This window comes from Camelus bactrianus, chromosome 19 (genome assembly GCF_048773025.1).
Source record: "Camelus bactrianus isolate YW-2024 breed Bactrian camel chromosome 19, ASM4877302v1, whole genome shotgun sequence".
NCBI lineage: Eukaryota > Metazoa > Chordata > Mammalia > Artiodactyla > Camelidae > Camelus > Camelus bactrianus.
In genome coordinates, this window is record NC_133557.1 from 11322941 (window position 1) to 11346558 (window position 23618).

Consider the following 23618-nt stretch of genomic DNA (forward strand, 5'->3'; position numbering starts at 1 on the left):
CTCAATTTTGTCATCTGTAAAATGGGCCTACTATCAGTGACCCCAGCCCATTCTGGTAAGGACTCAATAATGCAATGAAGCTGGTAAAGCTCTCAGCATGGGGCCTGCCACTTAGTAAAGACTCACATAGAAGTCGGGGCTGGTATGACTCAAGGGAAGAGATGGAGAGGCCTGGGAGACGGTGAGAAGTACTAAGAGCAGGAAGGGAGGAGAGACCTGACTTAGGTAGACTGATGAAGAAAAGTGCCTGACATAGGTACTGCCTATATACTGTCTGGATGGGTGGTGGATGAATTTAAGATCAGCCTGGAAGCAAAATATAAATAGCTAATGCTATGAGTACAAATCTCCGAGTCCAAACTTCACATCTGCAAACACATAAAACTTCCTTTCTGTAGTACCCAATTTTATCACTGTTTTGAGCTCCTGCCATCAGGCAACAAAAATACTGGTTGTTGCTGATTCGAGGCAATGCCAGGCTATTCTCAGGCACTCTAGAGTAAGCTCAGCACTTTGGGGTGTCCAGTCCTTCCTTGCTCGGGGGCAGCGTTTACCCTCCAAGTGGCTTCTTGATGGACATGGGGGTAGGGCTGTGGCGGCTCCTTAATGGGCCCTGCTGACAGTGGCATCTGCCCTGGAGATGTCTGCATCCCACGGGTCTCTGCCTTGTAATTCCAAAGACTGCATCTGGGATCCCAACTATGCCCTTCTGGCCACTGAGGCAGGGCTGTGGTTCAGCAGGAACCAGTAAAAACATACAGATTGAAATATTGAAATATTTCCCTACTAGATGGTAAAGAGCCATGGCTTCGAGCCCTGCAGGTGCCTACCCTGGCCACTATGGTGCCCCCCCCCAACCTCCCCAGGATCCAGACACCTCCACAGTTAAAAGGGAGCACTATAACTTTCAACATCTCACAAAGTCGCACAGCCACATTAACCACTGTTGGGCTCCCTGCTTGCTAAGTGCTTTGCATGTGTTATTGAATGCATCCCCCACAACAACCTACAATTGTCCTCATTTTACAGATGAGAAAACTGAGGCACAGAGAGGTCAGGTAACTTGCTCAGGAAGTGGCAAAGCCCAGATTTGAAGCCAGCACACCTGAGGGGGAAGGACATTTGAGCAGCAGGAACCGAAAACACTAATGTGAGGTGGTAGGAAGTACACTCGGTGCTCAAGGACCAGCGGATCTAGAGCTGAGGGGAGAAGGAAGTGTGGAGAGATGGTGCTAGTAGAGGCGAAGCTGGGAGAAGCTAGGCAGCGGTCCCGGGAGAGGACGTGGAGGTGGGGCTCTGAGCTCTGTGTCCACAGGTCCTGACCAAGAGGATGCTGCTATTCTGGGAGTCACTGCTCTGCTGGGGGCTGCTGCCCCTGGCCCAAGGTGGGGGCCAGCACATGGTCTTCTTGAGGGTCAGCAGGGATCAGCTGGAATCAGGTAAATTTTAAGGGGTGAGGGGCAGGAGACAGGAACTCAGGGAAGGGCGGGTAGAAGATGGCACCACCTTCCTGCTCAAGACTTTTCCTCTCCTGGCCTCTCCCTCACCTGCAGCAGAATTTGCCTTCCTTTGCCCAGAGCTGATCCCATCTCCAAGGCTCTGCATCTCCAGCCTTTTCCATCATCACCTGCCCTGACCACCTCGATAGGCTTCCCAGCCACCTTCCTTCGTTTGTGCTGTTCCTTCTGCCTTCTACAATCTGTCCCTTCTTCTCAACATGGTGAATTCTGACTCACCCTTTAAAGCAAAGCTCTAACAATCCCAATTTCCTCAGTAGAAGGAGTCTCCTTCCACTGGATTCTCACAGCCCTTTGGTGAAGCCTCATCTGTGGCTTTATCCAAGCATAATTGTACTTGTTGTCCTGTCTGTCCATCTGTCTCTTTCCCTAACTCTTGGCTGTGAGCTCCTTGTTGTCTATCCACTTCCTGTCTCATTCTCCACAGTCCTACTTCACTGATCTTTCTGTTTCATACACTCACCAGGCTCACTACCACCTCAGGGCCTTTGCATGTGCCATTCTCTCTGTCTACATTGCTCTCTCCCCAGATCTTGCAGTAGTGGATGTCTTCACTTCATTTGGGTCTCAGCTCAAATGCTTCCTCCTCAGAGGCTCTCCCTGACCACCCTATCTAAAGCAGACCTCCCTCCCAGTCACACCCCAACTCGACTCCATTTTATTTTTGAAAATTGCTTTGCTCGCTTATCTGAGTGCTCATTTGTTGTCCATTGCCCGCACTAGACTGTAACCTCCATGGGGGCAGGAGCCCCATTGCTTCTGGTCCCTGAGCCCAGAAGAGAGTAAGCTTAATAAGTGCTTGTTGCTAAATGACTAAATCGCTGACTCAGAGCAAATGCATGTGGGCATTTGTTGAATAACTGGATGAAGGGTGAGCCCCACGCTGAGAAAGGGCTGGTCCTCAGACATTTCAGACCTGTTGTTGAAATACCACGTCCTGGACCACGTGACCAGGATCCCTGTGACGGGGGCCACGAGTGAAGGTGTCGCCATCCTGGACCACCTTCCCTTCGTAAGAGAAGGCCTCTCCAAGAAGAGTAGTGGGCTAGACCTGTCGCTGGTCAGGGACCTGCTCTCGGGGCAGAACCTCCCACTGCTGGGGGAGCTGCTCCAGGCGGGCGGGTGAGTAGCCTTCTGGCCTTTTCCCCAACAAGGCACAGTGTTCTCACCGGTCAAGTGGGACACGGGGAGGGGTGGGGCGGGGAGAGGCCCAGGTGTCTTTGGAGCTTTTCTACAGCCTGGAAAGCACACAGCAAGAGTGCTTTTATTGTCCCTAAACCTCTCTAAGCCACTTGAAATCTGCCAAGGGACAAAGCAGAGTCTCAATCAGGGATCTTAGCCTGGCAGCCCTCCAGCCCTCCGCATTCAGCTTACACCTGGGTATTGCAAACTTGCAGAGTGTCTTTAAAATATTTTAGTGAATTGCTAATATTTAAAAATCTGGAGAGTTTTAATAAAAATCTAGATTTTTGTATTAACTTGCTAGGACTGCAGGAACAAAGTACCACAAACTGAGTGGCTTAAACAAGAAAAATTCTGGAGACTAGAAATCCAAGATCAAGGCGTTTTCCATGTCTCTCCCCTAGCTTCTGGGGGTTTGCTGGTAATCTTTGGTTTTCCTTGGCTTGGAGAAGCATCACCCCATCTTTATCTTCACTTGGCATTCTCCCTGGGTGCGCGTCTGTGTCTGTGTCCAAATGTCCCTTTTCATAAGGACACTAGTCATATTAGATGAGGGGCCCCCCTTACTCCAGTATGACTGCATCTTAACTACACCTGCAACAACCCTATGTCCAAATAAATTCACATTATAAAGTACTGGGGGTTAGGAATTCAACATATGAATTTGTGTGGAGGGGGCAGGGGACAATTCAACCCAGAAGGACCATTCTCTCTGTAACAAGGATCTGGCCACACCTGGCCTGACTTCCCATGTGGCAATCATTGGTGTAGTGTCTGCAGTCCCTCAGTCAGTCCCCAGCCACCTCCTCCCCTCCCTTTCATATTACCTTCTTGGACCTGAGGCAAATGATTTGGAGACTTCTGGTAAAATAAGTACCAATATAACTGAACGGTATTTATTTATATTGGGGCAGAGGTTCCTGCAAGGTCAACCTATGTAGCCACTGTTGTGCCTCAAATCCATCTCCAAGCACAAGCAGGGAGAGCCAGACAGGACCTAGGTGATAGAGTCCAGAAGACGTTTTCTGATGGGGGTGAAATGAAATGAAAAGCGAGGTGCTGAAGAGTGGAGGCACGTCTCAGAGAGGCTGGGGAGGAAGGTGCTGGGTCCATGCCTGCCCCAGCACATCCTAAGGCCTAGGACTGGCCACCACTCACTCCCACCCGAGTATTTGCCCTGCCTCTGCTCACCCATGCCGGGAGGGCCATAGGAAAAACCCCACATGGCCCAGTCATTCTTAAAAACTCCTCTGGAAGGTTCTGTGCTGGAGCATGCAGCCTTTAGGGAGCCTGACCCAGCCAGGTCTTCCTCCAGCACTGGAACTTGTTGCTGCCCACACCAGTGGGCTCCAGATGAGTCACCAGCTTGCATCTAATGTTCAAAAAGTACGTAAAACTCTGGGCTCCTCTTAGCTCAGGGAGATGCTGGGACCTGAGGCCATGATGGGATCAGAGGGCTCATGTCCTTCCTCCCAGATGCTCAGCAGGGCAGGTGCCCCTGAGAGGAAGGCAGTGGGACCACCAGCATCATGCTTTCTCTGCCTCCCATCTGCTTGCGTGTCTTTTGCAGGACACTTATATTTGAATTCAGCCCAGTTATATGTGCACGGACAGCTCCTCCACTGCATTCTCCCCATTTTGTAGAGGGTGACACTGAGGCCCAGATAAGGAAAGGGACTTGCCCAGGTCTTCAAGGCTTTGAGGCTGGAACTAGAGCCCAGTGCTCTGCAGCTGGGCTGGGGGTGAGGAAAGGGGCTGTCCCAAAGCTGCCCACCCCTCCTGGGGCCTGCCCCTATCCCAGCCATACAGACACACACACTCCACAGACACAGGGGCCTTACTGGGCCACACCACCAACACCCTCCATGTTACTCACAGGTTGGTCATAGAAGAGGCCAAAGGACCTGAGGTCACCCTGCAAATCCTGAGTGACAGCCTGCTGCAGGTCACATTGCGATGCAAACTGTACCTCTCGTTCCAGAGGTGAGGATGTGCACTGGGGGCTTCCTCTCCGTCTCCCTCAGTTCCAGGCAGCCGTGCAAGGCTAGCAAAAGCCTGTGCCTATGTCACCAGAAGGATCACAATAATCCTTTCCACTTGAGCAAGTTTCAAAGTCATTTTCTCCGATGAGGAAATCGAGGCACCGATGGGAGAGGGACCTGACTGGGATCACACAGTAAATCTGCAGCAGAAGCTGAGATAAAACCCTCTGACTTCCATGACAGGGGACATGTGCCCCATCCGAGTAAAAGGTGGATGCTTTCACAGGATGATCCGAGGAGGGTCTTGTTCAAGCTCAGCTCGGAGTCCAGCACACCTGGACCCTAATCCCACTTACCATCTGGGCAACTTGAACAAAGACATCCGTCCTCTGGGCCTCACCCACAAAATGTTAATATCAAGTCCCCTACTGCCTTTGGCTGTTTTGAGAGTCCACTGCCCATCTCAGAGTTTAGATCGCTTGCTAAACCGTGGCTGATGCTGGCCTGGGGTTGTAAACAGAACAGCGACAGAGGGAGTGATAGTGGCACCATTTGCACATGAAACAGGAATATTCTTAAATGCCCCCGAGGAATATGTCCACTCCAGCTTTTCTTGTAAAATATGGCATTCTTTGCCTCACTTCCTTTTTTAATAGAAAAGTGAGAACAAAGAAATATATTTCTTTGATAGAGATGTGGGCACAGAGAAATATTTCTCTGCTATACGATAAATATATCATAGCCCCTATAATCATGTGCAGTAAAAATGCAACTTGACCCTTTGCCTGCTAGGTAGCAAACTGGAGAGCATGTGGTCCATCTCAAGGTCACATCAGCCCCAGGTGAGTGCCACCCGGTGAGGAGACGGGCCCAGAGTTGTCAGATCTTTTACAATTTCCACAGGTTGAACTCTACATTTTTAATGAACTCTCCTAGTTTTTCATTGGAGCCCTCCAGGCAACAATGGGCCACCAGCCTGTGACTTTTGGCCTCAGTCTTGGACTGTGGCTTGGAGCCTGCCCAGACACCCTGCCCCTACAGGATCCTGGAGCTCAAAGTCATCAAGAATATCCACATTGGGGTATGGCTAGAGCAGACGGGGAACAAGACCAGCGTGGCCTTCGAGGAGTGCCACACCCCACCAGGATACCTGAGCATTGAGGTGCTGGAGCAGTGAGTACCCACCTCTACTCCTGCGCTTCCACTGCAGGTGCAGGCCTTCCTGTGCCGCTCCTGCTGCTCAGCCCTTCACTGAGACTCCAGGTTGGGGCTGCCTCTCCCCAGCCTAAGTTGTCTAGAGTGACCAAGGGTGTCAGTGACAGGGTCATCTCCAAGGCCACCAGCTGTACACACCACCCATCAGCATCTCCTGCCTCCATGTTGAATGCCATGGTTGTAGTGTACATCCACCCAGGTCAAATCTTGGCTTGTCTGCTTCCTAACACTGGGACCCCTGGCCAAACTATTTGACTTCTAGGAGCCTCAGTTTCCTCACGAATAAACGGGATCACTCACAGAGCCCAGCCAGCTTGGGGTGGTTGCGGGGAACAGATGAGCTAACCCATGGGAGCCACTTAGCACAGAACCTGCAGCATAAAGTGGCCATTACCTATGAAATATACCCAACACAAAAGCCACCTCCTCCAGGAAGCCTTCCATTGACTTCCACTGCCAGGTGTGATCACTCCCTCCTTAAAAATCCCAGAGAACTTTATCAGACAGGCAGAGAGGGAGAATCAAGAAGAAATAAAGAGAAGGAAGACAGGCAGGAAGAAAGAAAGCAAGAAGGAAAGAAGGGGGAAAAAAAATAAGCAGAAAAGGAAAGTGGGGAAGAGGAGAGAGGAGAGGAGAGGAGAGGGATACCAGGCGAGGAAGGAAGCAGTCACCCTGAGCTTCCATGTTACACAGGCCCACTGGGGCTCTCCTCAGCCCTGCCCTGGACTCCCAGCTCTGGCCTGTCTCTCTATGGTGTCTCAGGCCCCACCTGCTTTCCCGTGTCCCTAGGATAGACCCCCTCCTGGTGAACAAAGCTCTGGCGATGGTGACAGATGTCCTGGATGAGGCATTGCCCTTCCTCCTGCAGAAGACAGTAAGTTGCTCACCCCCACACACCCTCCTGAGAGATGTGACCCCAAGGGACAGCCCCTTGACCTCACCTCGGCCTCAGTAACAACCCCCTCGTGCCTCCCTTCCAGGTGTGCCCCCTGGCCACAACCCTGCTCAACTTGCTGCTGAAAGACCTGTTACACAGCACTCTGTGTACATAGCTCCTGGTCAGGGAAGACGCTTATCTGCTGTCTCCCACACTGTGTGCCAGGCACTACTTCCTAGTGGAGGGAAAAGAGAGCACTATGACCTCGGTTCTCCCCACAAACCTGTTTCACAGTCTGTAAAATGGGATTAATCATAGGCCCACAGAGAACCATTGCAATGCATATAACCTGGCACAGAGTTATGGCCATAATGTTGTTACAAGAAGCACAGGCCCAGCCCACAAGGAACTTAAAGATAAGCAGAGAGGGAGAACGAATTTCTCCCTGCTTCGCAACCTCCCCATTCCCTTCCATCCATCCCCCAGGGAGGCTGAGCCCCAGTTTCATTTCTTTGTTGTAGCCCCAGCCAGCTCGGGCCTGGAAGACTTCCAGTACTATGTCATTACCACGGAGTTCACAGAGGAGGCCATCCTGATGAAAGTCAGGGTGAGCCAGCCCCCTGGCCAGGCAGAGCCTTGGGGGACATCCACTGGTCTGTGGGAGGCTGGGCAAAGAGGAACATGAGGTGGGGCTTCTGTGGAAAGGAGGCACAAAGAGGAGGAGGAGCAAGCAAAAGAATTGGGAGGCGAAAGAGGAGAGAGCAGGGAACGGAGAAGAAAGGAAAGACCCAGCAGGCCCTGCCCTCTGGAGCTCGTGCTGAGCCCAGGGAATCCCGCTCAACCCTGGAGAGCAGGAGGCCAAGGGGCTGCGTGTCCCATGAGTGAGAATTAGGCTCCAACAGAGGGTGAGGGAGTGGCTCAGAAGCAGCAGGACCATGTGTAACGCCCAGCTGGAAGGGACCTCTCAGATGTGGAAACTGAGGCCCAGAGAAGGGACGAGGCTGGCTGCCCTGCTCCTCCATGGAATGGTGGGAGGTGGGTCAGGAGGATGGGGGATTTGAGTGGATAGGAAAGAGAGGTGTTAACAAAGGCACAGAGAAAGGAATGAGGTTACATGGGGGCAAAGCAAGGAAGCATAGTTCATAGGTTCTCAGCATGTGTAGGATCTTGAGAAAGTCACCTCCCTTCTCTGGGCCTCAGTTTCCTCATCTATCAAATGGTGACAATAATAGTTTCCATGCCATGGCACTGTTGTCAGGTTGAAATGAGATTGCACACATAAATGTTCAGCACTGTGCTTAGCACACAGTGAGCCCTCCATATATTAACTGCAACCAGTTTTTGGTTGGGGAGGATATTCCCACTAAATTTCTCCTTCTTCCATTTTTCTGAAGCTTGTGACCCGCTGCTGCCCAGCCCAGAGAGCCCCAAGGCCTGACCACCTGCCCCCATGGCCCCTCCCAAAATTAACCCAGGGCAGCATGGCAGACCTGGCCTTTCCACTGGGAACCTACAATGACATCCTGTCCTGCCTCTACACCAGCAAGGAAATCCATGTGAACTCCCAGGATCCCGTGGTGAGTGCTTGAGGAAGGGGAGTACATAACTTTATTGCTCTATTTTTCACATGAAGAAACCAAGGCCCAGCTGGCAGAAGTGCCTTTCTGGGTGGGTTCTAGGTAAGTCACTTGCCCGATCTCAACTTCACCTGGAAAACTCCTATTCAGCCTTCAGAACCCAATTTAGAAGTTCCCTCCTCTGGGAAGACTTCCTTGAACACCTAGGCCCCTTTGCTGTAACATTTATGCTGCAAATATGTACCGAAGACCTACAGTGTGCCATGCCCTGTGCAGACAGGGTCCCTGCCCTTGCAGAGATCAAAGTTTCCTGCAGGAATAGAAACTGAAGAGGAAAATGGTCAGATAAATAAAATAATTTATCTTATTTATAATAAGCAGAGCAATGGATCAGCAAGTGACTGGTGGAGGTGAGAGGGCTACCCTGGACACAGTAGTGGGTGAAGACATCTCTGAGGAGGTGGCCTCATTGGTGACAAGGAGGTGCACACACAGAAGTCTCCAAGGAGAACAAGTTCCCAGGGTTGGTGAGGGGATCAAATGAGGGGAAACCAGATAGATCACTGCTCAGAAGCCCCAAGCAGCTCCTCACCACATTCTGAATAAAATCCAGTCTCTTCTCTGCAGCTCCCAGGGCCTTGTATGATCTGGCCCCTGCCCACCTCTCTAGCTCTGTGACCTCACCCACTACACGCCAGCCACTCAGGCTGAGCTGGTGCTCACCTCAGGGCCTTGGCATATGCTGGTCTCCCTGCCTGGAACACCCCTCTCCACTGTTGGTCTCAGTGTAAATGTCATCACCTCAGAGAGCCCCCCCTTGACCACATCTAAATATCTGAAGTAAGCCTTCTCTCTCTCTCTCTCTCCACCGTCTCTCTTTCTGTTTTTTTCCCTTCAAAACATTGATTACACTGTGTATGCATGCATGAGTCAAGTTTATGTATATATATGTATACACACACACACATACACACAGATGTGTATTCTGTGTGTGCTCATTTATTTAACTTTGTGTGTTCATGTCTCCCCTATTTTGAGGACAGGGACTATGAGCCATATACTCTATGAAGGGCACACAGTGGGTGCTCAGTAAACACTGAAATATGAAATCCCAAGATCCATATCTGGAAGAGAGCCAATGTGACTGCTCCATTTTTCACATGAGGAAACCAAGGCCCAGACAGGAATAGTGACTCTCAAGTCACCCAGCAAGTGAGATCAGGACTGGAGCCAGGTCTCCTGCCTCACCACACTGTTCCCGCCCCTCCACACAGGTGTAGCAGCTCTGAGACAATTAGAAATAAACCCTGTGATTCCATGTCTACAAAAATTCTTACACCAGTGGGTGAGGGCATATGTGCAAGGGTGTTCTTTGCAGCTTCACTTGTTACAGGGTGAAAAATACAGTTAACCTAGGTGTCTATCGATAAGGAATTGGTAAAATAAGTCATGTTATGGTCATATAAGGCAGAATACATGCAGCTGTTTAAAAGAATGGGGCTGTTTTATATGTACTGATGTTGAAAGGAACAAACAAGGTGTAGGACCTTGTGGTTAGAATGTCCCCATCTATTCATGCTTATATGTGTGTAGAAAATAGTCTGTCAGGATATACTCCCAAATGTCAACAATGGTTAGCCCTGAGAATACGATTTAGGGAAAAAGGGAAAGAATTATTGGGATGGACTTTTAATTTTTACTGTATACATTTGTGTAGTGTTTTCTATAATGATTTATGATTTTCAAAAATCAATGGAAGTGGGTAGGGTATATAGCTCAGTGGTAGAGCATGTGCTTAGCACGGACAAAGTCCTGGGTTTAACCCCCAGTACCTCCACTAAAAATAATAATAATAAATGAATAAATAAGTGAACCTAATTACCTCTTCCCCCCAAAACAAAAAATCAAAAACAAACAAACAAATAAAAATCAATGGCGCATTTATAGATGAATACAAATATGATAAAGCAAGTAAAGGAAAATGCTAATAGAAGAATCTAGGTGATGAGGTTATAAATGTTTTCTATAAAATTCTTTCAACTTTACTGCATGTGTGGAAATTTTCACAGTAAAATGCTGAGGGGGGGAAATCATTGAAACCATAAAAAGTCAATCTTTCCAGATAAATCATGATGAAAAGCCAAGTGAATGGTTCCTCCCATGCTGGGACTGAGTGGTGTGCCGGTGGTACATTCAGTTGGGGACAATTACATGTCATTGAACACCAATGACACCCCCACGAGCCTGCTCAGAACCGACCTGCAGGATTCTCAAGGCCAACACCCACCTTGCCCTTCTTCCAGGCTGCCGACCTCATTCAGCTGTTGTCACTGAGAGAGCTGGAGCCTGGGCCCAAGGTGGGTGTGTTGCCAGCTTCTCCCCTGGCACCTCAGCCAGGATCTCAGGATAGATTCTGGAATGGGGGACAGGACTGGGCCACAGAGGCGTGTTCCATTTGGCTGGACTTTCCTACTGTGGACCCTGGAAATTACCACCCATTCTTCACAGGTGTTGTGAGGATTAAGGAGATGATTCCCGTAGCTCACTGCCCTATCTGGGTGACAGGCCCTGTGGCTGCCACTATCACTCACTATGGGACAAAACCCCAACCCTGCTGAGCCACACCTCCTGAGGCAGATGGAGGGGCATGCGGTAGATGTAGTGAGCAGCTGGGTACCAGGCCCGTACCCCTGTGTTGACAAAATCCTTGCAAAGCCTGTCCTCTCACCCTCCTTTTATAAGGGTGCAAACTGAGGCTCAGCAAGGTGAATTCACTTGCCCGAGCTCACATTGCTCAGTCAGTGGTGGATCCAGGATTTGAAGTCAGTCCCAGACTCCAAAATCCGTGCTCAATGTTCTGTCTCCAAAGGCTCTGAGAATAGGGCACCAGATGAACAAACAATAGTAACAGTAACCACAATAGGTAACAACAGCATGACTGGATGCCAGGTTCCATTCTAAGCACTTTACATAAATTAACTCATTTATGCAATTAGTATCCCCATTTTATAAGCATGAAGATTGAGGCACAGAGAAATGAAGAAACTTGTCTCAGGCCACACAGTGTGTAAGAGTAGAGCTAGATTCTGGCTCCAAAATCTATGCTCTTACCTGCTATGCGTGCCCAGAGAAGAAGGATGTAATCTTAACTCAAAGGAGCTCAGGGAGGGTAAGTGACCTTCCCAAGGTCACACAGCAAGTTGCTGCAAAGCTAGAATGAAAACTCAGACACCCTGACTCCTAAGACAGTCTTGTTCCCATTCCTCCAAGCTGGGGGCTGAGGAACTCCATCTTCTGTCCTGGCATGTACCATTCCGCTTTAACCTCATTTAGACTCCTAATCAGTCCAGAGGGAGTGTGGGACTGACTGTCAGCACCCCTGATGCTCCGACTGTCCACCTTGATGGCCACACAGCTGCAGTCGTCCAGCCGGGCTCCTTGGTGCTGCTGGGCCCCGGCAACACCGCCTCCGTCTCAGTTTCCTGGGTGAGTAAGCCTCAAAGTTCTTTATTCCCCAGGGGGCCTGGGTCCACTTGAGGGCCCCTCCAGGGCCAGCTGACTGAGACAGGGTAACAAGAGGGCAGTGGCAAACCTCACTGCCAAGTCATCTGCGAATATTCCATCAGTTCACACCCAAACAGCTGCGCCGGCTGTGAGAATATTAAAATACTTTAACACCAGCTCCCCTCAGTTCGGCCCCCGGTGCTCCCCCAAGGACCTCTTTAGCAACTATAGGGTTTTGCCTCCAGCATCCTCTGTTCAGTGCCCTTGACTGTCTCCCCTGGAGATGGCTGTGTTGAAAGCCCTTGCCCACAAAACCAGGGGAAAGATTAAAGAAACAGAGTTCACAGAGGGCTAAATGTGTCTGTGTTCTCTGCTCCCTGAGAGAGGTGACCCAAGCTAGAGAGGGAGGAATTCTGGGGAAATACAGCTCCCTCAAAATCTTGACCTCTCTATTCTGAGCCCTCTTGGAATTCCTATTTCCCACTCTATGGACCTTGAAATTGGGACAGGGCCTCAGATAAGGAGATGGGGGGGGAGGGGTCACCCCACCACAAGTGAGCCTAGGAGCACGTGGTATTACAACAGGACCCTGGGATCTTAGTTGGCACGATTCTGTGGCCTAGAGATCAGTCATCTCTGGCTGGTGGTAAAAAGACTGGTTTCTGGTTTATAAGGTGACTTACGAATTATAGAGGCTCAGAAACAACCCCCCGGAAACCAAGGGGTCCTCTGGCTTCCAGCAGGTGATTCTACAGCCAAAAGACTCACTGTAAAAGGCTTTCCCTCGGCTAAGCCGAGCTTCTCCTGCCACCTTGTACCCAGCCCGGCCCCCCCTTGCCCTCCAGGAGCACCCAGCACCCACCAGGGCCCTCTCCCATGGCAACACCCACACATTCACTGTCTGAACACCCGTGAACCAGCATCTGGGGCCAGGGGAGTGGACCAGGTGAGAGGGGCAAGGCCTGGACAAGTATTCACAGAGGGTAGGGGGAAGGAAATCCCTCCGGATGGAACATAAATTCCTCTCCTGTTCTGACTTCATTTCAACTCCTCATAGAAACTCCTTTCAAGGGTTGTGTTTTTCTCAAAAAATCAGGAATTAAAACTCCAGTTCTCTCCAAACAGGTAATGTGGTTTTTTTAGGTTTGGGATTTTCAGAAAAAATAAGATGGCTGACGGGGGAGGGAAGGGTGGTGGGGCGAGTGTGGTTACGGGGTGCAAGTTTCCAAGCTTGCTGCAAGTTGAATGGAGTAGTTTATAGGAGGGAAGGAAAGACGGGGAAGGTGTATTGTGACTTGAAGCTCACCGACAGTTGTAACCCCCAAGCAGCTGCCATGACCTAAAGGGTGATCTCTTTTCTCTAGTAGCATCACAGTCACCCTGGGACTTTACCCCCCGGCCTTGCAAAGCAGGTGAGTCTCTTTCCTTACCCTCGGACTCCCCGTGGTCCTGAAGTCCCCACCAGCAGGCCTGAAAAAAGGCCCTGAGTCATTGGTGTAGGGGGTTGAAAGCCTCCGTCGCTTTCCATGGGTGATAGCTTGCCCTAGAGCCCCCATGCCCCTGGGGTGGAGGAAAACCCCAGAACTTAAACGTGTCTGCTTCATTCTTCTGTACACTTAAATATTTACTGCATTTGCTACTACTATGTGTCTACGATATGCCAGTCTTGTCTTAAGTACTTAGGATATGAGTGAACAAAATAAATGTGGGCACCTGTGTACTGGAGCCCTCCCACTCCCGTGACCAGAATTTGCCAACCCAGCTGAAGCGACCTTCCTGTTCCCCTTTCATCTCTTGTAGGAGGAATGTCTGGAGGCCCTTCTCTTAGAGCTTCTGAAGAGGTTTTTGCCCCATCATAACAGTGAGCCCCACTGTGTTTCTCCTCATGCCCACATACCGTGTGCATCAACCATGCCCGAGGCTCTGTGCAGAGGTGGCTTGTCTTGTCCCCTGGGACTGGTTAAGAATTGCCCATGTGCCAGGCAGGAGGAGGGTGAAATCTGAAATCTGGGGTACAGCCAGTGAGGAGGGTGGGGAGGGGTGGGTGTGCCCTCCTGTTCTTCACCCAGGCCACGAGTGGCAACAAGAGCTCAGAAGTGGAGTGAGGAAGGGCTTCTTGGGGGAGGTGGGGGATTAGTGTTATGGGAAGTGAGACAAGGAAGGGCGCTCAGAGCGGTGGAGCCCACAGCCCCCAACTCCAGGGCCTGCGGGGGCCAGGAAGGTAGCACACCTGAAGGAAGCAGCCCAGGTAGGGCCTATGGCAGACATGTCCCGCTTTACATGGGCAGCCAGCCCTCAGCTCAGTCAAATGCCAGCAGGGCAAGATATTTTTTATCTTTGCCAGAAAGCTGAACTTTTTGCGACGTCACCCCCAACTTTAGGTATCAGTGACAAAATCAAACTTTGCCCAGACACCCTTGTCTTAGTTTGGCCTTCCGCGGAAGAAGACGGGAGGTAACAGAGGTCCGGCAGGACGTTGGGAAGTGGTCCCAGGAAGTTGGAAGGGTGTGGAAAGTGAGTCCTTTGGGAATGTAGAGCCTGGTCAGGCCCCTCTGCTCCGTAGAACTCACCACTCTCCTCTCCTTACACCTCCCTGACGCAGTCTGTGTAACAATTGCCCATCTACCCAGATGATTATTTGGTCTTTGTTCTTGTCCCCAACAAGATGGTGAGCTGCTGGAGGGCAGGGACCCCATCTTTGTTTCATTGTGTCCCCCACACCATGTCCAGTGCCTCCCATCCAGAAGATACTCAGGAAGTACATGTAAGATAAACAGCTCAGACCTTACTTGCCTCTGAGAAATCACCTGGCTCAGCCTCCTCATCTTTCAGATGGGCCCAGAGAAGTTAAGTGACTTACCCAAGGTCACATTGCAAGTCTCTGGCTGAGCTGAGTCCAGAACCCTGGCTTCCTGTTTCCCCAACATGGGCTTTTCCCTGCTCCAACTCGAGGACTCATGTCTGCAGAGTGAGGCCAGAGGAACAGGCAGGGGCTCAAATGCTGACCAGGTTGAAGGGCTTGCCATCTGTTCTGTGGCCCATGGTAGCCAGGGACGGTTCAGGGCATGAAGCGAGCAAATCTGTATTCAGGATGGGGAATCACCTGGAGGCGGGGAATGCTAGTAATAGCAGCCAGAGTCCAGGTGGGCAAGGATGCACCCTGACTTGGGATGGGGAGAAAGGAATGAAGACAAAGGGTCCCACCTTCACCAATGCCTACCATGGGTGGCTCACTCAATAAGTGTATCTTGGATCCTAGACTATAGATATCCATGGCGAGGGTCAAGAGATGAGCTAGGGGCTAGGCCTGACCCAGGAAGCCTATATAGTCCTGCAGGGTCTGAACACCCACGCCAGTGGACTGCACAATGCCAGTGTGTGCTGTTTACACTGGAGTCCTGTCCAAAGCTCCCCTACAAGATGGAAAAGAGTAAGGCCAAAGCCACTGAGAAAACACAGGAGGGCTGCCTGTAAGAGGTGGCCTAAGGGTAAAAGAATTGGCAGGGGAGAGACTCATGAAGGCCTGTGCTGCAGGCAGGGTCATCTGGTTCCAACACAGAGAGGACTGAAATGAGGTGGGTCCAGAGGCTGGAGCAGGAAGGCTAGTAAGGAGGCCTCTGCATGATCTGAGGACAGATGGGAGACCAGAGGCACCATCCTACCCGCTGCAATGGGATCAGAACAACACATTAGACCATCAAGGGTGAATCAGATCTTCCCCCGATCCCAGAGCGATGACAAGGGAATGGCATGGGGTAAGGGCTGGTCAGAGCAGAGGAGGAGCAGGGGTAGCCCATGCTAGACCCTCAAGATCAAATCTCAGAAACTCAGTTTGCCAAAAGTCAACTGGCCAAGTGGATAATTCTTTGAAATTCAATTTGCAAAATGACCAATTCTCCAAGTTTACTCCACTTAAAATTTACCAAAACCTTACTCTAAGGATTATTTTTCATTTATTTGATAAATGAGTATATTTGTGAATGTTATTTCTTTAATATAATTAAGGGATATTTTCTTTTTAGTATAACCAGACTTCTAGTGTTTTAAGGTTAATTCTTCAGTTTATAATGACTTTTTCCTAATCCTTTTCTGAGACATTTTCTGTTTCTGCCAACATTTTAGCATTCGGGGGAGCGCACAGCATTTTCAGCCATTTCCCTCAGTTAAACAAGAAGAATAAAATTCATTAATAGATTCCGAAGAAGCCTTCAACAAATTGAACATTCCTTAAAATGCTGCTAAGAGGAGTATCTGCATAAGAATGTGTTCATAGTTACTGAATATATTCAAGAAAAATTCCCTTAAGATAGATTTTTAATAAATGGGTAGGGTAGCTGTTTAGAGCCCTGGCTTTCTGGAGTGGATGGCCGATGGGGGACCGAGCAGGGAGGAAGACGAACCAAGTCCTTTGACTGTTCTGGGCAGTGGAGCAGCCAGGGGTCAGCTGGCCTGGCCCCACGCTGCACCCACAGACACCTGCCCACAGGGCACTGAGCAGCCGCGCCCTCCCCTCTCCAGACCTGCTCAGAGAACAAGGCCTCTTGTTGCCCAACATCAAGGGCATCTCCTTCGACCAGGCACGAATGGAGCCCTCCGAGGTAAGTCCTCGTAGAAGGAGCCTCCTGAGGCACACGGGGAGGTCAGAACCAGAAGGCTGTGGGGTCCTACAGGCGACTGAGCCACTCCATGTGGCAAGCCCTTTACCTCCTTACGTCACCATCTCCTCACAGCCATCCAGGGTGGGATGCCCCCTTTACAGATGAGCACATTGAGGCTGCAGGGGCTCCAAGAATCCCTCAGGGAGCCAGAGCCTGGGCTCACCGAGAGCGTCAGCGCCTTCCACAGGGCACCTTCACAATTAGCTCCTTGAAGTTGATGCTGTTACTTTTCCCATTTTACAGAGGAGGGAATGAAGGCTCAGGGAGGCAGAGAAACTCGCCCAGGGCAGCAGAGCCAGGATTCCAACTGGGGTTCATCTGACTTCAAAGCCTGTACCCGTCAGCCCTGACTACCCACCACCCTAGAACTCAGGTGATCCGACTGCCAGAACAGGGCTGGTGCCTCTGGAGCCTGCTGTCTGTGAACCACCAGAGGATGGGAACCAGGGCTAAATGACAGGGAGGTAAAAGGTAGCAGAGATCAGAGAGCAGAGAAAACCAGCAGAGGAACCATGAAGGTGCTTCTAGAGGAGTTTGCCAGCTCTGAATCTGCCCCCGGAGTCACCCCACCTCCTTGGCCCTCTTCCCTTCCTCTGTGGGTGAACCTGAGAAGGGGCTGATGGGGAAAGGCAGAGCTTAGAGATGCCCTTCATTTCTTTGTTTCCCACCTTAAAAAGATACCCATCTTAAACAGCAGCACAGAAAGGGACAATAGAGGCAAGGCAGAGAGAGTCAGACAGAATCTCCAGGTTGTGTGACCTCAGGCAAGCCACTGGCCCTCTCTCAGCCTGTCATCTCTGTCTATAAAATAGAGATAAAGATAGTTCTCCCCACAAGCTGGAAGTGAGGGCTTCCCTCACAAACACAAGAAACTGATTCTGACATTTTTCAGGATGTGACCCACCATCCCAGACACAAAGACTGAGATTCGGGACCCCCAGCTTACGTCCAATCCTGGACCGAATCCTCCCAGTTCTCAGTCCTGACAGTCAGAAAACACTAGAAATCTGCTTTCGAGAACCAGCAGTTACTGTGCAGAAGGAGACAGGAGGGGACGGCAGCAGTTTCTCTCATAAAACCCCAGCTCCAGGCCTGTGCTACTCCCCTACCCCCACCCTCAGACCCTCCCCTAGATTCAGCCCAGGGTGGCCCTACTAGGGAGAGGTCGGCTCAGGGTGACCCTAGCAGGCCAGGGCTGGCAGGTAATACAGGGGCTGGGGCTGCTCCAGACATGATGCCACAAATCCTGGCAAGGTGGGCCAGGAGGGCAGGGCCCCCTCTATAGCTCTGAATGCCCCAAACAACAAAGTCAGGGCATAGTCCCAGCAGCAGTCTCATAACCAGACCTATGTAGGCCAGGGGAGAGAGGGTGGGTAGGCTCACTGTCTCACTCACTGACTCACTGATTCATTTCTAGGCTGCCTCGCACTGTCGTGCTGGTTACATATCATACAACTCTAGAATGCACAACTCATACTATAGTTTACATGAACGACACCACCCAGGGTTGGGCAGTGCACAATCTGCACATTCTGCCATGGCTGCCCTCATCGTTCACTCATTCATTTAGTCAATATAGGTCACTGGCTGCTCTGTGCCTAGCCCTGTGCTGGGTGACAGAAATAAGTTAGATCTAGGCCCTGAACCGTCTAAAAGCTCTCATTCTTGTAGGGAAAACAGATGGATTCCAGCAACACAGTCAGGTTTGGGCATTGTGGGTGGGAGCATGTGGAAGGCTCCAGCTGGGTGAGAGGCCCACCTCAGGGTGACTCAAGCAGGACAAACTCTAAGGCTACAGAAACACGAGAGGCCCCATGGTACACAGGCTTTCAGGAAGAGCCCCAAAGACTGGCCTGTTCCTTCCCTCACAAACATTCCCAAGACCCTCTTTTCCCTCCAGTCTATCCCCTTGTCCAGTTGGTCCCTGACTCTGCCCTCTTGTCACCAGGGTACGGTGCATCCTTAGGACACACAGCCCCTCTCGGGGATGGCAGGAGCAGCCTCAGGGAGAGGCTGTTTTGTGTGTGGTGAGGACAGATGGGGCACATCTCCCTGCTTCTATCCAACAGAATTATTTGTTGCTGACCATTCCAGAGAAATAGTCCATTCTTACTGGGCCAGTCCCTCCCCTCAGCCACAAGTGCTCCAGACCCTTGAGAATCAAAGAACAGCTATAGTCACAGTGGAAAATCCTAGTTGCAATAAAGATGATTCTTGCTTGAGAAGGAGTCTGGTTTGCAGAGTTTGCTCAGGGGTTCTGGGAGGGGGCATGGCTGTTTTGGAATGTTTAAATGAAGGGTTTTTCTCCCTGATAGTTCCAGTTTCCCCTTGGCCCCTCAGAGGGGTATTCCGAGTTCTGTGTTCAGTGTCTCAGGGAAGGGAGGTTCCTCAGAAATGGAGAAAGGGCTTGAGCTTCAAAAGCCCAGGCCCTGAGAGGGGAGTAGAAAGGACGTGAGGAATCTGCACCCACCAGAAAGGTTCCCTGCTCAAGAGGGAGGAAGAGGACATGCAATATAATGTATATGTGCACTCGAACTGTAATAATTCTACCTAATAAAACTGAAAAAGAAGAAAAAAATGAATAAATAACAGGCACACATCACAAAAAAAAGGGAGAAAGAGGAAGGAAGCAGGGAAGAGAAGTAGTGGGGTCCCTGAGAAATGGGGGACCACAGGAGCCAGAGATACTTGGGAGGCCCCGAGTACAGGGGGAAGCAGCCAGACCCCCAAGCAGGGAGCTGGGAGCCGGTGAGTGATTGTGAGACAGGTGCCCCTCAGAGCTCCCCTGACCCCAAAAGGCCTGGCAGGCAGCAGAATTGATTTTCATCTGCCCCAAGAGCAGTGTCATGAGGGAGAGAACCAGGAGCCCCCCTCCCCACCACGATCCCAGTCTCATGTGGCCCAGGCAGAGCAGGCCAGTGAACAGACCAAGCACCAGAGGGAGGGCTTTGCAGTCCAAACTGTAAACAGCTCCATGGCTGCCAAGGGTAGAGAGATGGCAAAGCTGACAGATGTCCCCTCCCACACCTGGCACCTGCCAAAGCCCACAGCAGGTTAGGCCTAGCCCCAGAAAAAGGCAAACAAGGAGAAACTTTGGATTGTGATAAAATCCCCACCACAGGCAGGATGGAGGTGATAAAGGTCTGTGTCTTGGGAGTGCACAAGTGGTCAGCAGCCCAGTAACCCCAGCTGGCCTCTGAAACCAGAGAAGTTGTTGGGGAGGCCTCCTGGAGGCCAGTTCTCTACTGTGCAGCCCTAACCATGGAGGGGCCCTCCTGGTCTGGTGCAGGGTCCCCATCCTGTAGGAGGATGGAGCCTAGAGCAAACCATGCTGTGAGTTCTCTACATGACTTCCCATCTGCCTTATAAATATGAACAACAAGTCTCACCTTGAAGGAAAAGTCCCCAACAGGACCCCCAGTGCATGAGCTGTCAAGAGGTCTTGTGGCAAGAGGGCAGGACTGCCCTGCACTTTGGCCTTGTAAAGTCCCCTAGCCCTTGATGTGTCTGACACCCCTAAGATGAGGTGGAGGCTGGGAGACACTTTCCCAGAGGAAATGTGACTCCTTACCCCAAGTCCAGAATTTTCCCACGTTGCTTGGCACCCGATTGATACTGATAACAAAATAATTGAATAGAGGCTTCCTCAGGACCTTGGAGAAAGCTGGGCAGGCCTTGGCTTGCTTCTCAGCAGAAATGACCTGTCCAAGCATGAGAGAGCCTCTCCCACCACAGAAGCCCCCCATTCCCCTCCCATGACTTTATCAGATGCAACCTACTTTACAGTCTGCAGATACTCTCCTCTGTTATCCCATTAGACCCTTACAATAACACTGAATGCTGCCTGATAGGGTGTGTGTACCCCCATTTGCCAGGGTAGCACCACTTCTGATGCTGGAAGTCAAGACACTGGCTCCAAAGACCATCCTCCTACTCCCTCCACCCCATATGGCCTCCCCCTTCCCCAACTGAGCTTCTAAGCTCAGCTGGGGATCAAACAGCCCAAAACATCTCTTCTACTCACCTGCTCTGGTGGCCTAAGGTCTTCCCCAGTGGCATCACTCCTGAAGATTTTCTTAAAGAAATACACCTTTTTAAGAAGTGATCTTTAAATTTTTCAAGCTAATGATCCATTTCTTCAAATAAAAGCTTACGAAGAAACCTGATACATCAAACAGATGACAAGGGAGCTCCTCTGATTACAATGGATCTCTGCTCCACTTAGTTCCACCTTCTAATCCCTGAAGTGGGGCTTCTGAGGAAACTCTGTGCTCCAAGGCGTCAAGGCATTGAGTTACCCAGGAGAGAGGCTATCAATAACCAAGAATGCTGAGGGAAATGAACACAGGATGGATATGTTTTGATAACTGGGATGATAACCTGAAGAATGGGGGGAAATTCATTGGAAGAAAGAAAGGGGCCCAAAAGGAAGAACACGGAAGACTCTCACGCTTCCCCACTGACAACAAATACCACCATTGCCTGGCTAAAGTCTCTGATTCCTCCACTCCTAGTCCAACGCTTGGTCCTACTTTCTAACTCACTCTCACCTGGATTAGTCCAACTGCCTTCTCCCTAGTCTCTCTGCTTCTACTCTACCCCTCCCGTCTAGAATCCATATAGCAGCCAGAATAACCTTTTCAAAACATAAACCAGATCATGTCACTTCCTGGTTAAAACCCTTCAGTGGAGGGGAGTGTATAGCTCAGTGGTAGAGCACGTGCTTAGCATGCACAAGGTCCTGGGTTCAATCCCCCGTACCTCCATTTAATTAATAAATAAATACACAAACCTAATTACCTATCCCCTGCCCCCTAAAAGAATTTTTTTAAAAACCAGAAAGAAAGGGAAAAAGAAACCTCCAACGGCTTCCCATCCAACTCAGAAGAAAATCCACAGTCTTCGTCACAGCCCACAAGGCTCTCCCTGAGTTGGCCCAGGCCAGCCCTCCACCCTCCTCAGCTGCACTGGTCTGCAAGTCGCTCAGACACACCAGATCTTCCCTACCGCAGGCTTGTCCAAGCCGTTCCCTCTCCATCTTCCTCTCACACTGCCTGGGGTGGTTTTTTTTTTTTAATCCTTTAAAGTCAACTTAGAAATCACCTCATCGGTGAGGCCCTCCACTACTTCCATCTCAACCATTACCTGCACAAGGTGGCTACGAGGATGTACAAGATGAGGAAGACAGGCCAGCCCTCCAGAATCTCAGAGACCAGCGGCACAAGAAGACAAATAACATATCCTACATCAAGGCTTTGCTTTCAGGCACACCTGCGCTTGAATCCCAGCCCTGCCAGTTTTGTAGAGGAGTAAGAAGATCTCTGGGCCACAGTTTCTTCATCTCTAAATTGGGACGTGGGTGATGGTAATGTGACTACCGATGAGAACGATGACAGGTGGTTGTAAGAGTGGAAAGCTTTTTCTGAGTGCTCATTAATAGGAGTTTGGTGGTTGTGGCCCCAGATTCGTGACTCAAGTTTCAGTGTGATTTCCACGACATGACCCTCTCTCAGAAAGCTAGTTCTTCCCCATGTAAAACCCAAGCTGGCTGAATCCACGTGCAAGGGACACCTGCAGCTAAATACGGGGCCAACTTGTTGCACTTTCAGAAGAGGGTGCCCACTAGCATCAATGTGTAGCCGGTGGATGGTAAATCAGCAGATGGAAAAACAACAGAAACAAGGGGTAGCCCCTCTGGGTATGAATGAAAAGCCCCTCTTTGACTTACAAAGCAGAGACCACAGGCCTAACACTGGACATTGACGTCTGTGGGGCAAATGGGTGGAAAAGGAACAGCGCCAAAACTGAGATACCTGGTAACGTGGCTTAAAGTAAATACTTAGCCTTTGGAAACCTCTTCAGCATTTGTGACAAGGTTTATTCACATGTATAGTTGTAGTAAAATGTGTCAAGAAAACTCTATCCTCCCATTGAAAATAAAAACTTCAGTGACAATAAAATGTATTTATACCTGCCTTCATTCTGGTAAAAGCATTATAAAGAATCCATTTTTTTTGGTAAAGAAACATAACCCCCAAATCCATATTTTCTTGTAGCAAACAAGATGTAAATCAGTCGTCAAAGTCTAGGAAAATGGTATAAAATTTGAAAGGTGGGCAACAAAAAAATCTGAAAATAACTGCTGTAATAATAAATGATGATAATAGTAAATTATGGAATACTCACATATGCCAAGCCTGGTGCGAACTGCTTGACATATTTCACCTCATTTAAACCCCATGGCAACCCTATGATAGGTACAATACTATCCCTACTTTATGGATGAGGAAACTAAAGCACAAAAAGGTTGGCTAACATCCCCAGGGCACACAACAGTATAGCTGAGCCAGGACCACATCCAGGTCTGTCTAGCCCCAAAGCCTGTGCACAGAAACTTTGCCTCCTCCTAGAACACTGATTGTTCACCTCTGATAAATCCACAGCCCACTGAAAATCTCATGAAAGAGATGTATTCTAAGAAATGAAAATTAACCCACACTTCAGAAGCAACTTAAGAGTGTTCAGGGATACAAATTCCCCACAAGAGGCCCCTGTGAATTCCTCCTATTGGCAGAGATCTGAGATTGATTACACCAGAGAAAGAAATGGGCAGGAAAGCCACACATGATTGATGAGTTCCAGGAGACTAGATGACATAGACAAGCTTCTACGCAGATAAACATATAAATGTGCACACAAGGGTGTGCATGTCAGTAAAGAAACACCTATGAAAGGTCAAGATCCTGATGCTGACCAGGTCACCCACGGCTCAGCCAGGTCTGTTAAGACCTCCTCACACAGAAGTCAGTAAGAACTGGTACCTGCCTTATCATCTGCACCTGTGATTCTAGCCAAGCTGTGGCCAGCCTTGAAAGGACTCTCTCTTTCAAGAATCAGCAGGTCAAATCACTTAGAGCTTGGGAACAAGCACGTCCTCATGCCCAGCCTGATAAACCACACCTGCATAAAATAGCTTCACGTGCATCCTGGATTAGCAGAAATCAAAGGCTGCCCCACCTCCTAAGGTTTAAGGAGAGAGCCAGACAAAGAACTGGGAGCCCCAAGGGCCATCAGAGGCCACCTCCCGGATGTACCCCTTCCCAACC

General features: G+C 50.1%; 1 protein-coding gene across 1 annotated transcript; it reads left to right on the top strand.

Annotated features, from left to right (window-relative positions):
* Positions 1-1330: 1330 nt before the first annotated feature.
* Positions 1331-19574, top strand: LOC105073557 (uncharacterized). The gene is given in 15 exon segments (XM_074346904.1): positions 1331-1439; positions 2423-2639; positions 4578-4682; positions 5723-5854; positions 6686-6770; positions 6877-6940; positions 7295-7380; positions 8168-8350; positions 10654-10707; positions 11684-11836; positions 12912-12979; positions 13222-13270; positions 13658-13715; positions 16373-16452; positions 18582-19574. Coding segments are annotated over 15 exon segments (1476 nt in total). The 3' UTR covers positions 18615-19574.
* The last annotated feature ends 4044 nt before the right edge of the window (positions 19575-23618 follow it).